The sequence below is a fragment of the Streptopelia decaocto genome, assembly GCF_964273445.1.
Source record: "Streptopelia decaocto genome assembly, chromosome: Z".
Taxonomy (NCBI): Eukaryota; Metazoa; Chordata; class Aves; order Columbiformes; family Columbidae; genus Streptopelia; species Streptopelia decaocto.
The window spans coordinates 44,583,802-44,602,425 of NC_138657.1; the positions used below are offsets into that span (position 1 = coordinate 44,583,802).

An 18,624-nucleotide genomic window follows, 5' to 3' on the forward strand; every position below is an offset into this window, starting at 1 on the left:
TGGGTAAGCATCTGGCAGCTAGCCAACATTAACCCACCACTCTTGACTAACCACAACGGATTACTTTTTCATACATTTTCTCATAATTACTTCAAAAAAAAAAAAAAAAAAAAGAAGAGACAACCCAGAATTTAAGTAGATAATTCACCAAAGCATGGCAATTATCTTTCTTTGTCCAACATCTATGCTTTCTTTTGAAATTTAAAAAAATCTGACAGCCCCAAATCAGCTTAAAAAATGCATCTGCAGGGTGAAGCAAATTTTCTTACAAATTTAATTAAAAAGTATGACATTCAAAATAATAAGTAAATTTAATAGTAAAATTATTTTGTGTTACATTATATAACTTTTTATGGAGTTCAGGTTTTTAATGCAGCTGACTAAGCATCTGATAAATATGCAGAGAACTCAAAGGAGATAATCTTTCAGATAAGACTGAAAACATGAAATAAAATTAGAATTAAGAAATGCTAGTATTCACCCAGAATGATTCACGACAAATATAATATGAATGTACAGTTACTTTTCTGGAAGACTCTGCTATATCCCCAAGTCCAGATTATACAAAATGACAGGAATAAGTATCAGTGCTCCTGAATGACATTTCCACTTCAGTCAGATCAAAGGTGATGAATACTAAAATACTATATTAGCATTTGTAGTCGCTACAGATAAAATGAACACTTTTGCCTGTGCAAAAACATAGGCAAGGTGAAAGCTTTATAGATTTTATTTTAGAAATAACTTTAATAAATAATTTCCACATCAAATATGCAGAGACTTATACTTTCAGAAAGGCAAGATTAATTTTATTATTCTTCTTGAAAACAATCCTAGCATTCATTAATCCTGCATTTGATTAAAAATATACTGTGAGAACTGAGATATTATCTTGATGATCGCGTCTGCTAATGAAATGCTGAGGCATTCACATACACCAGCAGCCCTGGGACTAAACATAGTTAGCTAATAACCTGCTGAAACAATCTTCAGCACCCCAGCTGAAACTGTTCAATCCTCTACCCGCAACACACCTAGAGCACAGCAGATGCTCCCAAGGCTGATTACATGCGTTCACATTAACTCATGGTAGGCAGTCAACACAATTTTTTTATACACTTCTCTAGCATACGGCAGACCACATTAAACAATTTATTCTGCTAAATAACAATGTAGAAACCCCGTATGTTGTATGTCAAGAGGTAAGATACCCAAATTCTGAGAAAATGATGCTATATTAGTGACCCAGCAGAATCAAGCTGACCGAGCCTCTTCAGAAGACAAATTTTCGTTTCTCCTAACTATTCTGCTACACAAACATTTTTTTTTGCAGGCTTATGGTCTGGTTTCCAACCATTCACCATGTTTGCTCTGAATTTTTTCTGTATCTTGACTCCCTGAATACTACCCGTTGTCAAAGAACTGTATTTCCAATTTCCTCCATCTTGGACTCCAAACAGAAGTCTCAACAAGTCTTAATCATTACAGTACAGGAGGCTGTCCCATCACAGCATTTACTCTGGTTTATCCACAGTGATATTTCATGAAAGCACTACAGAAGGACAGCAGCTTTCTCAGAACTGGCATAATTAGACCCAAGCCAGGCTTCCAATCTGTTCTGGAAGCTCAAGTAGGTACAAATAATGCTTATCTTCCCTCACATCACTAATCAGAAGTCTGATAGCAGTAAGCAATACCACTACAAGGTCATCAACTAACATTATTCACTGTTTTACTGTACCATGAAGATGCTGCCTATCTGCCTCCAAGTCACAACCACAGCTTACTCCCAGCAACCTCCAGATGCTCTGCAAATCTCAGCACCTGCTAGCAAAGTCACCTATAATCAGTGTGTGATAAATTATGTGAAAAGATACAGCTCTCTTGAGGCATTGTTACAAGAACACTGCACTACCTACAGAGGCAAGACCAAAGTTCTTGAATAGTTGGGAAATTATTGTTCTGTGACCGCACAACCAATCATTAATCTTGTTATGCAGGTAGAACCTTAACCCAGATGACTGGCAGTGCTATGGCACCAAAAAAATCTCACTGTAGCTCTAGATCAAGTTCCTTATCTTATCTGCACTATTCCCTGCACAATGATGTGTATTAGAAGAACCTCAGATACAACAGGGGCTGGGAAATACCTTCTCCACAAATATTACTAGGGGAGTATTTCAATAAGAGGGATGACTTAAGCAAGCAGAAATACTCTGAAGACTTCAGTCAATGCATAGCTTTTAAATGTCTATCTCTAGGAGAATTATGTAATACAGAATGTGAAGTGAATTGCAACTTAAGGTACACAGTGATAAGGTTTACCAAAAAACATTAGATTAACTGCTGCTTGATCCTTGATCATTTACTGATATAATACATGGCAGATGTTCCTCAAACTATTAGAAAAATCACACACCTCTGAAAAGTTTGCCAGAATGCCATACTACATTTTCCGGAATCCCTCATTAGATTTATTTCTAGATGTCTCTACTTTTATTGCATCAATTGAAATTCAAAAGAAAACATATAGTGATCATTAAGACAACTTCAAGGTGATAAGATTACTTAAAACAAGTCTCGGAGTATATTATTCACCCCATCATGTACGGAGAATTCATATTTACTCCTTTACAATTGCAAAGACTTGAGATTATCTGCTCATGACACATACAAAAAGCATTTGCTGTTTTATTTTGTTCATATTTGAAAGAAGTAGTAGGACTGTTAGTATAACATATTTAACCAACTATGAAGCTTTTTAGAGAGCTGTAATAATTACAGAATAAATCATTATGCTAAATATCTTAAATAGGTCTTTTTAAATCTTGCTTAATTCTCAAGTTTCAGACTTTTTTACAAGTCACTAAGAGATCCATTTTCCTTTCAATTTAAAGCTTACATTAAGAGTACCTCAGCTGAACATACTGAACATATTTTTGCCTTAGGTAAAAATAAATTATTTTTTACTGCCTTACACAAACCTTTTAGATGCATACTTTCAAAACTAACAAAAATGGCTTTAATCAAATCAGAGAAATAATAATTCTTGTTTGCATGTGCAAAAGAATCACAGTACCCAACATCTTAGCAAGTGCTTGCCATACAGAGATCTTGCACTCTGTTTCAGTTCCTTCCAGTTATTTAGCAAGAAATGCAATGGTCACAGACCATGACAAGCAAGAGAGAGTTACAAATGTTCTGATGCCACAGCTTTGCTTATGGAAAGGTTTTTTTTCCTGCATTTCTGGAAACAAAGAAATCTAAAATAGTTTTAAAACCAGTAATTTACTTTTGCTGTAAAACCTACCAATAATCAACTACCTTTAGAAGATAATTTATAGGATACATCTTTAGGCTATACTAAACATTCTTGTTTCCTTTCACCCTCAACTCTGCAAGATGAATGGAGGAAAACAGCTTTCCAAGAAAAAAAAAATCCCACCCAATTTTCATCATTCTAGGAGGACAAAAAAGTATCTTGTTAAGTCTGAAAAAAATCTAGAATACAAGCCCTGTGTAGCTGGATCTCACAAGTAAGCAGGCTTGACAACAGGAGGTGGGGGCTTAGGGGGTCTCAGGGTTAGGTGGTGAAACTGATCTCTCTATCTTACAAACAGGAGTCAGGTGAAACATTAGACTGTTACTATCTGATATGTGTTGGAAACAATGATAAACAAAAGACTTACTCAAAGGCATCAAAATGCAGAATCTCTTCCAACATCCCCTCTGACTAGGAGCCATCAAATAAAAAGCATTAAAAAAAAAAAAAAAAAGGCGCTCATCTTGCTTTAAATCATTAATACACTGATTTATTTAGTTTAAATTAACTGGGGTTTTTATCCAAGGCAAGCACCTGAACAGTCCTGAAGGATCACTCATAACCTCAAAGTGAATATCCTCAAAGTGAATACTCGGCTGAACTGGTGCGTGCATTGATTAAAGCTCACTGGTTGTACCACATTCCTTTTACATGAGTTTCAGAAATTCTTAATTCAGCATTTAGGAGGAGTAGGGGAAATTACTTTATTCAGTTAAGACTAATATTGGGAGCTTCATCTTGCTTGTAAAATATGATAAATACTTGAATTGCCAAGTGACTACCCATGAATAAGATTTTTAAAAGGCAGTAACCATTTTCTAAATGTTTCTTTCTTTGCTTTTAGCTAGAAGCTAATTTAAATAGTTAAATTTGTGGTCAAGTTTTAGTTATCAGTCACAGGTTGAAAAAGTACTGAAAGGTATGATCAGACACAAACACAAAATGGGAAGAACTACAGAGACAAAAGTCAATGACCTAAAAGTTTACATATAACAGCAGGCTGTCATTGCTGGAAAAGGCTTCCTTTTCCTGTTAAGCCCCATAATTCTAACTATATTCAATATTAAGTTTTAGAGTCATATGCATATAATTAAAATATATATTTCTTATTCTCATAATTCTAGTAAAAGTAATTTGAAGAACAGTTTGACATAAGTTTGGATGATACTTAACTGATTGTCCTACTCAAACCATTCATGCAGAAAGTTGTACCATTTCTAAGTGCTTTAATTAAAACGTGAAAAGTGCCTGTCCTAAATTTATATTTTTCTTCTTAGTATTTTTTTCTTGACTTATTCTAACATTTTCTGTTACAGTAGCCTTATTCTGCATATGCAAATAAGGTCCTACAGACAGCAAGATCTGGAGCAACTCTATGCTTTCAAAACCAAGGAAATTATACTAAGGGTCTGACCTAAACCTACATAACCAAAAAACAGTCTTAAAGGTTAAAAGGAGTTCTAGTAAAACTTCAGTGGTACTTATGGTACTTCCTATTCAACACATTTAAATTTTCATATTTTTAGAACATCACACATTCACCGAAGTATAAACTCATTTACACTTTAGTACATTCTTAGACTTCAGAAAACTTTGAAAAAAAGTATGCTGGAAAAATAATCTGTAATCATGAGGAAGAAATACAATATGTTAAAAGCAATTCAAAATGTTCTTTCCTGTGCACCTTGAGATTGTGGCTGTGCTCAATTTTCTCATTTAAGAGGAAATTTCCACTTTAAAAATTATCAATATTTTAATTTTTCACCTGATCTGTAATATAACTATACATCATTGGTGTGCACTTAATGTTTAAATAAATTACTTGATCAAAAGGACAGAATACAGCAAGATAGGAGTTATTCTGGTCATAAAGAAAAGCCTAAGTTAATACCCCAGTTATTCTTTCTGTCTCATTCTGGAGAGTCTATTTGCCAAAAAATGATGGACTTGTTGCTTTCTAAAAAAACATTAATTCCACTACTTAACCCACAAGCAGTTAATATTTCCTTATGCAGTCAAAAATATGCTTAACTGTTTTTATGCCTATAAATCCTAGCTACTTACTGGAGTCATAATTGCAATTGTACATTTCAATTACACATGGTAAACAGCATGTTCTCATGAAATCTACATGAAATAGATTGGTGCCGCCATCCAGTTATAACTAAACTTCTCTCCACCACAGAAGTATAAAAACACTCTGCAAAATATGCATCTAGATGATTTACCCAAAACAGGCAAAACCAAACACTCAGAAAACAGTTTGCTTTTATAGACTTCCTCCAACCCCCAAGCCATAAGGATTTATCGTCAACTATATAACTAGTTAAATTGATTTATACTGGTTTTAGATGCCATATCATACCTGTCATTAATGATCCAGTTCAGACACAGATTGAGGGAATTAAGGTTTTTGCATCTCTTTACTATTTCCATCACCGTTTCATTGTCCAGTTCTGTGATATGACGGAGATCCAAGTTGGAAAGATTTCTTAGCTATTGAGACAAATATGATAGAAAGAAATAATCTGAAATTTCTTCACATGCATAACTGTTATAAAAACTGTTAAACTTTTTGGAATCATGCATAGTATGTCTGAGCTAGTCAAGAAAATTGAGATTATTCTATTTTTCACAAAAAGGAAACAGAGATATTCACTGGAATTCAGCCACTCAGTTACTCCATGAAATCAAGAAACTTTCACTCATGGTCCGATACATCTACAATTGGGGCCTACACCTTCCTCACTTTAAATGTAAGGAGTGTAAGACACCAAGGTATCATAGCAACTCACTTAATCATAAGAAAACAAGGCATGGAAGGAAGAGGAGATAGCACATTTGTGCTTAGATTCAAATGCATGTTATTAGAGACTCCACAGTCTAAGGCTTTCAGGCTAGATAAATATTACAAACTCTCTGGAAAATACAGTATTTATACTGTAGGGTCACCTGCACAGTCATCAGTAATAACCTGGATATTCTAAACAACAGAAGCTGGAGACACAGAACTACATGATTAAGATTTATGCACTGATTAATCTGACTTATTACTGTTGTTAATCATTATAATGTCCTTCAAAGGCAAACAAAACCTTTTTACTTTTATGAGCAACGGATTCAAAGAAGAAAAATTTTACAGGTTTCTGCAGTGTCCTTAAATAACAGATCATTTAGTCAACAATAACCTCCAAGTGCTGTTTGCTTTTTAAGCTGTCTGAAATAATCTCTGTTATACTCTGGAAAAATAATCGCATTAAGTATTACTGACACTTTAATTAAATTTACCTTCCCTGTAAGAGAGGAAAAAATAATCCTATTCAGTGATTTAAGTCACTAAGGATTTGATTAAGCAAAGGCATACAACCGAGATCATATAACTGGTCCACCTCAGTAGTTAATTATTAAATGAATGTATTTAAGAAAAATAAAATAAAATAAAATAAAATAAAATAAAATAAAATAAAATAAAATAAAATAAAATAAAATAAAATAAAATAAAATAAAATAAAATAAAATAAAATAAAATAAAATAAAATAAAATAAAATAAAATAAAATAAAATAAAATAAAATAAAAGTATGTAGGCTTCTACAGAAACTAATGTTCTGCTGTTTTGTTCCAGAAGTTTTTAACATTCTTCTAACTAAAGCTGAAGATAAACCACATATGCTTCCATAAATTCTGCAGAACAAGTATAAAATTATGGGACCTGACCTGAGAGAAACAACTGCCGGGTATGCGTCCTGGTTTCAGCTGGGTCAGAGTTAATTTTCTTTGTAGTAGCTGGTATAGTGCCATGTCTTTGTTGTTGTCAGGTAGTCAAAGACCTATCAGCTTCCATGCTGTGCCAGTTGCACAAGAAGCTGACAGGGAGCAAAGCCAGGAGAGCTGACCCAAGCTGGCCAAAGGGATGTTCTTTACCATATATCATGCTCACGACATAAACCGGAGCTGGCCAGGGGGCAAATACTGGCTGCTCGGGAATGGACAAGCTATTGGTGTCACAGGCAGTGAGCAATTGCATTGTGCATCACTTGGTTTGTATATTCTATTATTACAGTTATTATTATTATTTTCTCTTCCTTTGCTGCCTTATTAAATTGTTCTTATCCCAACCCATGAGCTTTGCTGCATTTTGGGGTTTCTTTCCCTTTTCAATCTCTCCTCCATTCCTCTCAAAGGGGGGCTGCAGTGGCCTTATGGCTGCATGGTCCTATTTGCTGGCTGGAGTTAAACTCCAATAGTATGTCTACAGGAAGTAGGACAATAACATTCCTATTATCAGGATACTACCACAGGTGTACTGTGGAGGTGCTTGTTGTAATCCCATTGTACTTCAGATAATCTTACTTGCCTACTATGGAGAAAAGTACATAATGATTCATATTGTGTTGGTAAAACGGACAGATTTTACAAGCTCTGTCTCGGTGCATTTTATACATACTGCTCCAGCAGGAAGTTTAAAAGACCTACTACAATGCATCAAAAAAAGCTCACAGTCAATCCTTTATTTTTTCTGCATTTCTTCTGTCAAGAAAGGGAAGCACAGAGCAACTTGAGTTTTCCTTACCTTTATACACCTATTCATATTAGATACTTCAGCCTATATACTATGTTGGCAACAGCATGGCCAATTACTATGCCACAGAAAATAAACTTACTGGACAATTCAACAACGCATATGCTCTATGACAGTAAACAAATATTCACCAGAAGACCTCAAAGACAAGCAGAATATCTTCCCATTTTAAAAACCAAAATTATTAACTAAAACATGCCTTCTTTCATGACAACGCTCTTCTTATGAGCAGGTGACAATACTGGTGACTTTTTGGTCATGATTATTACTTACAGAGTAAAAACTTACATCAAAGATAGAACAGTGTATGGAGGCAGGTGTTTCTTGAAAAGTGTCTAACTAACGCAGCTCCAAATTAGGTAAGAGGTAACAGTATCTACTTGTCATGGTTTAACCCCAGCCATAAACTAAGCATCATGCACCCACTGATTCATTCTCTCCAGCAGCAGGACAGGAAGAGAATTGGAAGAGTAAAAGTGAGAAAACTCGTGGGTTAAGAATAGCTTAATAATTAAAATGTACTAATAACAATCATGAAAAGGAAAACAATGAAAAGTGAGAAAAATAAGGACCCAAGAAAGACAAGTGATACAAATGAAAACACTTGCTCACCACCAACCAACTGACGATGAGTCAGTGTCCAAGCAGTGGCCACCCCACCAACCTTCCCCCTAATTTTATTGCTGAGCATTACATCATATGGTACGGAATATCCCTTTGGTCAGTTGGGGTCAGCTGTCCCGGCTGTGTATCCTTACAACTTTTTGTGCACCCCCAGCTTCCTCGCTGGAGGAGCTGTGGGAGGCACAGAAAAGGCCTTTTCTCTGTGCAAGCCCTGCTCAGCAAGAACTAAAACATCCCTGTGCTATCAACATTGTGTTCAGCACAAATCCAAAACAGCCTCATACAAGCTACTGTGAAGAAAACTAACTCTAGTCCAGTCAAAACCAGCACACTGCCTCACCGAGGCAAAGATGAATGCAGCAGAAAGAATTTGTGGCTTCCCTGGAAAAAAAGACTTTTACATTGCATGGGCAGACTCAAAATCTAAACTTAATTCCTAGTATTCCTACTGACCAAATTAATAGGGGTTCCAGGGTAGAATTTATCCTCTACTGCCACAGGAGAATATGAACCATCACTTGCCCCTTTTACTGTCACATTCATTCATTTTAAACAACAGATCTGGCACCTGACATACTTGGTAGGTTAATTCTTCTTTTTATCAGGGACTATGTACTCAATCCAGAAAACCTCACTGTCTTAGAAAAGTTTGAAGAGACTGCTTCAGATTGATAAAAAGTCCTCAAGTATAATTTGATCTATACAACCTCATTATTGCCATTTCAGATGAGCTTTCAAGAGTTGCAGTACTCTTGAATACTGGACCTTCTGACAAGATTTTGCATTGACCTGAACATGACAGATGAAATGAATACCCCTTTTTGCCTGTTTAAATCAGAGGTATGAACATCTTATTACCTGTCAGAGAATTGTTGTAAAAGTATATGTAACAATTTTCCATTAAAAAAATGGGATGGATACTTTACTGAAAGATGTCCTATTTTATATTTTACCTCCAAAAGTAATTGTAAAGGGTTAATGCTACAATGCTGAATTCTTTCTTAATCACTTGTATTAGTAAAAAAAAGACAAGACAAATTACATAGGTTTTATATTCTACCTCTAATCCTCCCTCACATCTAAAAGTAGTATGATATAAAAACAAAAATTAAACTTCTTTGAAGCAGACAATTGGAGAGTTGGGTCACTTGAATCTTCAGTGCATGCATAAAACTTCAGATTAAAATAGCATACCTTTAATTAGCATTTTTCCACAGGAAAAGGGTATTCTGTGACTTAGATACTCAGTCTCAGGGTACCAGGAAAAAAAAATGTTTTTCTCTTTGTTTTTGCTTAGACAATAAAATAGACAATGCAAATAGTAGAGAGCTTAAAAATCTGAAGTAGAAAATAAAATAGAATAATTAAGAGAAAGCAAGAACAGTCAAACCAATTTTGTGTGCTACGTATATACACAAGCTTGCTGAAATCACTCAATGTTGACTCAGTGTTAAAATTGTACAAGAAAATATAATAATAGTTTTCAAATTTCAGAGGGTGTCTAGTAAGATGAATGAGATGAGAAGGGAAAAGGATGTTGGTCCCTTCCTCTCAGTCCCACTAGCAGAGAGTTGATAAACCAATATGTAAAGGTTTTGTGAAGAGACTGCCTCTTAAAATGTACTGACAAGGAATTATTCCTCTGTTAATGTCAGATGCAAAAGAACCACTTAGATGACAAAATGTTTTTTGACAAAGGAAGTTTGAAACACAGAGCTTCCATTCTTTGAAAAAGATATTAAAATAAAAAAATTTAATCCTAACATTTTTAAGAAAGTACCCACTATTTTGGATCTCAAATATTTTAAATCATGATAAAATCATTTTCGTTTGATACTTTTGTTGGTTGGTTTAAATGAAATTTTGCGGAGGCTGATATACTTAAAGATTCAGAAATTATCATAGTATTTGTGTGCCTGAGTGTTACAGAGTTCATAAGATTTATATCTTGATTACTAGAACTTGTAATATTAAAATACATGTAATGCTAATCAAGAAGCTAGTGTACTTGAAAAAAAATTTAAAAAACGAAAAAAGAGAGAGAAAAAAAGTCTGATTTGAGACTGTTCAAGGTTAGGATAAATTTCATACGCTTTAGATTATTAAAAAATAACTATTACCATTGGGATCACAAGAAATTTTTCAGTGTGGGTGTATCAACTCCTGTGAATAATTAGCTGTTATTATAGAGGACTACAAATATACTGAGTATGCAGTTATTCCTTCCCCACCCTTTTTTTTTTTTCCCCTGCACACTTCCACAATTTCTGTAGAGATGCTTCCTTAAAAATCATAGAACTATAGAATCATTTAGATTGGAAAACACCTGTAAGATTATTGAGTCCAAACATAAAACCAAGTCCACCACTAAGCAATTCACGTAAGATCAAACCTCTCCAGAACAAAAGTCAAATTATTTCTGAAGGAAAGTACTTATATGGACTTAATGAGTTTTAAATTCACATATTTTGCTAATCAAGCTTAATTTTCTTGACGCTCTCTGTGTATATGTACCTTCAGGGAGTAAACTGCTCTCTGACTTAAGCCCCCCAAAGCAAATCTATGATCAAAAATAGCAACCTGGAAAAACTGAAAATCACATTATTTTTATTATTATGTCAATAGAATCTATAAACTATTTCTTTAAAGTTACAGACATTAACTTTTACTTAAGACCTGAAGTAATTGAACTATGAGATATACTGTGTTCCTGAAACACTAATCATACATGGTTTAAAGACTTGGAAAATGATTGAATAGTTGCAGTAGAGACTATTTTCCCATAGACTGATTTAATGTTCTGCACATTCACAACCTTAATTCAATTTCTTAAAGTTAGACATTTCAGAACATTAAGCTCCCATTGCTTAAATACAAAATACTCATTCAAAGCCAGTGTTATAAGCACAGAGATTTAATTTGCGTTGCTCATTAAAAAAACAAAAAACAAAAAACAACAACAACAAAAAAACCCAAACAAACAAACCAACCAAAAACCACCAAGACTGAGAAAGTTTGTTTTTGAGAGTGTAAATATTTGTAAAAAACCAACCAACCAACCAACCAACCAACCACACACACACACACACACACACACACACAAAACAACAATACCACCTCACCACAAAACATGCCTCAGAAAAAATAGGAGAAAGAAGGAGGAGAAGAAATTTATGTTCATTAAGGAAAAAAATTTATACAATAGATTCCTTTGTTTTGTAATGTACCACAGCAAGACACAATAGGAAAGTGAATGACATTTGTATTCAAACTTCTACTCCTTCCAAGATGACTGATAATAATAATTTGTATTTTGATTTATTGCATGCATGCTTTTACAAGCTATGCTACAAAAATAAATACGTTGCCTTCCTTTCTAACATTAAGACCTACTGAAGAGGAGCTACTTGCACACACACATAAACTGCACGTATAGTACCCACATTACAGGACTTATTTCCAGTTTATAAACTCTAAAAGTAACTGCTGAATTACATTATCACTGAGTTATAGTTTACTCTGTGTTAGTTACTCTTAAGTAGCTTTAATAAACCTTCTTTTTTCTTTTTTTGGAAAGTTTCATACACCCCCAAAACACTGAAACACTTTCAACCATGCAATCAATCTTCTCTGCAATGCCTTATTTACTTATTGCTCCTTGAAAGTAACTGCAGTTGGGTACTACTATAAAATTCTTAGAAGTGCCAAAAACAAACTCTAAGAGGGAAACAGGTAATTCGACGTCATTCTACAAAGCAGTCAGCTTTATTTTGACTAGATGTAACAAGGTTCTCTTATACAGTCTATACAATCACAACATTTCAAGTATTAAGCCAATTCTCAGCAATAGTCTCCCAGAATCACTATGTTTAGAAATCTTTATTTAATGATTTTTTTCCTATGATTGGAAGACTAACATTTAAAACATTTTATTAAATACAAACAGATTTAAATAAATCATATGCTATGAGATAGAGGTTCATTATACAAATTACTTAAAAAACTATTTTCCCTAGACCTAACCATAGAAGAAGAAACATTTTCTTAGTTAAAAAGCAAGATGATTTTAAGATCAGATGGTATGCTAAAATATTACCATAACAAGAACATAAAGCAGAGCACTTCATGTCAAAACAAATCAGTTACTAAAAAAAAGGGACCATACAGTACCTTAGTTTAGAAAAGGCTCCTGCAAAATCAATCTTGTAATGTGTGGATTATCATTATATATCTGTCAAGCTGATAATGTCTGCGGTGAATGATTCCCAAACATACTGGCTCTAAAAATCTGAATTTTGATTACCTTCATACTGGACACCAACTCAGACACCGGTATGACTCAATTAGATTGGACATGACTCTTAAGTAAAAAATGTAAGACAAAGAAAGATCACATTATTCCAGAAGTTTTTGGATATAAGCTGACGTCATGTATTTGTGATTAGAAGAATTAGTTAGAACTTTTTCCTATTAAGATGTCCTAGGATTCACAAGTTTAGATAAAAATACCTGTAATGAACTTTACCAAACATAGTCTGTCAGAAGTACGTGCTGTAGAAGCACAGAGTTATATGAAGAATAATTGCTTTGTAGCAGTATAAGTCAGAACTCTGAGAAAGAAGCCAAAGAAGTGGCTTGCAAATAAAGCTCTGACTAAATGTCAAGATTTGCTGATGCCAGCTGTTAAAATTATATTAGAAGTGAAACAATTAGAGAAGCAATTACCATAAGAGGAGAAGAAAATACCACCACTTTTGGGGCAAAAGATATAAAATTAAAAAAAAAAAAAAATCTCTACTAGTTAGCATATAGAGTTTCTTACTCACGCTTAATGAATAAAAATTATCCACCTAGTTGTTTAGTCGTTAATACAATTACCTAACATACACAGAAACCTTGCACCTTTGCATGGATTTTTGTGCTTACAGGAAAAGAAGAAAGTGAAAAGTAAAAAAATAACCTGCAATAAACTTTTGAGAGAGGATGGGAAAAAGAGAGAAAACAAGAAAAACAAATCATGCAGGGAAAGATAATAACAAGTGAGAAAAAAAGATCATCATTCAGATGTTTTGCGACAATGTTTCACACACTAGAGCTACAAAGCAAAATGAAATATTCTAGGTCATCAGAACAAACCACTGGTTCCAACTGGAAGTCTGTGAATTGTATAGACACACTCTCCCTCTTCCCCTTTCTCTCTCCACGTGTGTTAACATGCAGTGACTTAATCTTGTCCAATAAAAATTATTTACCTTATGAGCATTTTTTCTAATTTATAATAACTCAGGGAAAAAAGACACTAGTGTGATATCGTTTTGCTCAAGAAGCCATCTTTTAAATCTAACTATGTTCAATAGAAAAATATTGAAAATAAATCCTGAATGTTTCTTATTTTACTATAATACAAAACATTTTAACTGCCATACGTCAGGATTAGCTATTAAAATAGCTCTGCAGTTCAGCAGCACTGTAATTCGGAATTTTCAAGCACCACTATTTTTAAAGAGAGCTAACATTACTGGAGAGGAGCTATAATAATAATAAACCACTCAATTTTTACACACTCACTGGCCTCAAGGCAATTTTAGAACAGAGACCAGTGGTGTTATCTTCACTTTGCACACTGGAAGCAGAAGTACAGAAGGGTACTAGCTCTGCACAGCCTTGCAGGACACGCTCACGAGCCATGTACCGCACGGAACAGATTCCACATTCTCTAAGCACATGGGACTGGAATTATTAGCAAGCACTTATGAAGTACTACTGACAATAAGAAATACATGACGGATAAACCAAAAAGAGATGTCATCAACTGATGAACTGTGGAAAAGACAGATGCAGCAGTTAACATTACTATTCCCCAGAGAGTTGTTTTAACTCCCATTGGGAACTTACTTCCTCCAAAAAAACTGTAGAAATGGAACATCTGCCTATGCTGGATGCCTCAGTGCAATTCAAGAGTTTTAGTTAAAATTGCCTGCTGTACTACAAATCAGTAACCCCTGCCAGAGGAGGCAGGTGGAAACACTACTAAAGTCACTGCAGCAAGATTAACCGGATTTCACTTCTCAATAGCTTCACGGTAAAGAAGCCTCAATTCCAATACAATATCCCAGTCTCTGCATTACTGGGAAAATCTCTTACATGCTCTCTTCTCGTTCAATATATGGCATCATCCCACTTGCCTATAATACATGCACATATACTTCAATCTAAAGTAGTAACAAATCTAAAAAGTACCTTGCTATTGTGCACAGATAGTCACTCACGTGAAAGAATACTTAGCAAATCTTACAGAAGTTATACCAGAGAATACACTTGGTTGGAAGGGATCTTTCAAGGTCATCTAGTCCAACAACCCTGCCATGAGCCGGGACATCTTCAACTATATCAGAGCCCCATCCAGCATGGCCTTGAATGTCTCCAGGGATGGGGCATCTACCACCTCTCTGGGCAACCTGGGCCAGTGTTTCACCACCCTCATCGTAGGAAAATTCTTCCTTATATCTAGGCTGAATCACTTCACTTTCAGTTTAAAAGCATTTCCTCTCCTCCTATCATATCAGGCCCTGTGAAGAAGCCTGTTCTCATCTTTCTTAAAGGCCCCTTTGAAATACTGAAAGGCTGCAATAAGGTCTCCCTGGAGCCTTCTCTTCTCCCAGCTGAACAAACCCAACTCTTTCAGCCTGTCCTCAGACGAGAGGTGTTCCAGCCCACTGATCATCTTTCTGTCCCACTTCTGGACCTGTTCAATACAGGTTTATGTCTTTCCTGTACTGAGGGCTCCAGACCTGGACAGGTGAGGTCTCACCAGTGGGGAAGAGGCAAAATAATCTCCCTGGACCTGCTGGCCATGCTCTTTTTGATGCAGCCCGAGATAGGATCAGCCTTCTGGGCTGCAAGTGCACATTGTTGGCACATGTCCAGTTTCTCATCCACCAGTACCCTCAAGTCCTTCTCTGCAGGGCTGCTCTCAACCTCTTCATCCCCCAGCTTGTACTGATACTGGCGGTTGCCCTGACCCAGGTGTACAACCTTGCACTTGGCCTCAGGAGATTCATACACGCCCACTTCTTGAGCTTGTCCAGGTCCCTCTGGATGGCATCCCATCCCTCATACCTATCAATTGCAGCACTCCGTTTGGTGTCACCTGCAAACCTACTGAGAGTATACTCAATTCCACTGTTCATGTTATTGACGAAGATATTAGATAGCACTAGTCCTAATACGGACCCCTGAACCACGCCACTTGTCCCACCTGGACACTGAGGTGTTGACCACTACTCTCTGGATGCAAACATCTAACCAATTCCTCATCCACCAAACAGTCCACCCATCAAATCCGTATCTCTACAATGTAGAGAGAAGGATGTTGTGGGGGACCAGGTCAAAGGCTTTATAGAAGTCCAGACAGCTGACATCCATAGTTCTTCCCTTGTCCACTGATGTAGTCACTCCATTCTAGAAAGCCACTATGCTGGTCAGGTGGGACTTCCCTTGGTGAAGCTGTGCTGCCTGTCTCAAATCACCTCCTTATCCTCCATGTGTCTTAGCATTAGCTTCTAGAGGGATCTGTTCCATAATGTTCCCAGGCACAGAGGCGATGCTGACAGGTCAATAGTTCCCAGGGTCCTCCTTCCTACCTTTTTTGAGACTGCGTGCAGAGTTTGTTTTTCTATTCATGAGGTACTTGACCTGACTGCCATGACTTCTCAAATCTCATGGAGAGTGGCTTGGCAACTACCTCGGCCAATTCCCTCAGGACTCCATGATGCATCTCATCAAGTCCCATTGACTAATATATGTTCAGGTTCCTCAGGTGGTCTTGAACCTGATCTTCTCTTACAGTAGGGGGGAATTTGCTCCCTGAGTCCCCATCTTGTAGTTCATTCACTTGAGAGGTGTGGGAAGAGAAGTTGCAGTGAAGACTGAGGCAAAAATTTGTTAAGTACCTCGCTCACTGTTACCAGTTTGCCAGTCGTGTCCATCAGTGGGAGTACACTTTCTTTGACCTCACTTTTCTGGTTGACATACCTGTAGAAGACCTTTTTGTTATTCTTTGTGTCCCTTGCAAGTTCAGTTCCAGCTGAGCCTTGCCCTTCCTGACCCCCATCCCTACACAACCAGGCAGCATCCTTATACTCTTCCCAGGGTACCTGTCCCTAAAAATTTTCAATATACGTCAAAAAAGAAAACTTTGAGAAGGCACAAGACATAATAATGAAAAGTGGGACAAATAAAGTAAGAAGTAGTCAATACTACATATATGGTAAATACTTATCACCTTCACAGGAATGTTTTAAGTAATGAATTCCCTTATCAAGGACAAAAACACAAGTTCCTCAATTATTTCTGAGAATTTTAAAAAATGTAATTTTCAGTATTGTCACATCACTGTGTTCGCAATGATGCAAAGCTTACAGAAGGTTTCTATAGATACAGCCTGAGGGAAGGAAAGTGGACTAACTAAGTCTTCAGTCCCCACAAAAAGCACATGCACCAATTACTTATACCAGATGAAGTTTTCAAAGTTCAAAGTTTTCAAAGATATTTTCAAAGGACTATGTAAAACAGTGTCACTCCTATGTAAGTCGGGATTTCTAATCATTATTATTAAACCACATGAAAATCAGAATTAAATATTATAAGAAAAATCAAGATCTTGACTATTATCAAATACATGGGATTATAAAATCACTTCGTTGAAGGATAAGTCATCTATTACTAATAAATCTAGGCCAGAATAATGAAAAGTGATCTGTGTGGGAACTTCCCACAAAGCCTTGGGCTACATAACCTGTCTATCTCAGATTACTAAATTATGTACCTCCTATATTTATGTTGCATATCTAAATCTAACCTATAGTTATACATATATAGTTTTCACAGGACATGAAAGTTACTGTATTAGTTCTCTCATCCACAGATATATGCTCCTTTTACATGATTTCAATATACACAGACAGTCCTTTCCAAATTACATCCTTTGAGGTGTTGTATCTTTACCATGCAAGTTAATTTCTCTGTGTTATTTCTTTTTGAATATGTTCCAAAATGTTTTCAATTCTTCTGTATCTTCAGCTACTCAGTTTCCCTAAACTGATGAAAATGTTTTGCAGATATGCTGAATGGTTTTGCATGACAATAAGAGGGCTGCACAGCTGCAGAAAAAACCCTGTATTTTCTTTCAGCACACTCTGTTTTCATTAAATATGCTTTCCACTTGCTACTTCAAAATCCCTTTAACCATTTTTATGTTTACCAGAACTTATCATATTCAATACACATTTCTACAGTCATCTTTACCAGCTATAATAAGTTCAATTTTCCCATTTGAAATTTTTCAAGAATTCTTAGCTATATATACTATTTTATTATTTATGAGGGATGTGGACAGGCTGGATCGTTGCACAGAGGCCAATTCTATGAGGTTGAAAAAGGCCAAGTGCTGGGTCCTGCACTTGGGTCACAACAACCCCGGGCAGCGCTACAGGCTCAGGGAAGAGTGGCTGGAAAGCTGCCTGGCAGAGAGGGAGCTGGGGGTGTTGATTGACAGCCAGCTGAATATGAGCCAGCAGTGTGCCCAAGTGGCCAAAAAGGCCAACAGTATCCTGGCTTGTATCAGGAATAGTGCGGCCAGCAGGACTATGGAAGTGATCGTCCCCTGGTACTCGGCACTGGTGAGGCCGCACCTTGAATACTGTGTTCAGTTTTGGGCCCCTTACTGCAAGAAAGACATTGAGGTGCTGCAGAGAGTGCAAAGGAGGATGAAGAAGTGCTGAGGGGTCTGGAGTACAAGTCTGATGAGGAGCAGTTGACGGAGCTGGGGCTGTTTAGCCTGGAGAAAAGGAGGCTGAGAGGAGACCTTATCGCTGTCTACAACTATCTGAAAGCAGGTTGTAGCATGGAGGGTGTTGTTTTTTTCTCTCAGTAGTAAGTGACAGGACAAGAGGAAATGGCCTCAAGTCACACCAGAGAAGGTTTAGACTGGATATTAGGAACAATTTCTTGATGGAAGGAGGTGTCAGGCATTGGAACAGACTGCCCAGGGAAGTGGCTGAGTCACCATCCCTGGAAGTGTTTAAAAGGCATACAGA

General features: G+C 36.3%; 1 protein-coding gene across 1 annotated transcript in view; it reads right to left on the reverse strand.

Annotated features, from left to right (window-relative positions):
- The window catches only part of FBXL17 (F-box and leucine rich repeat protein 17), a 298,475-nt gene that overhangs the window by 198,851 nt on the left and 81,000 nt on the right, over window positions 1-18,624 (reverse strand). Inside the window, exon 6 of the mRNA XM_082075890.1 lies at window positions 5,688-5,818. Coding sequence (XP_081932016.1) covers window positions 5,688-5,818 — 131 coding nt within the window. The remainder of the gene's footprint in view (window positions 1-5,687; window positions 5,819-18,624) is intronic.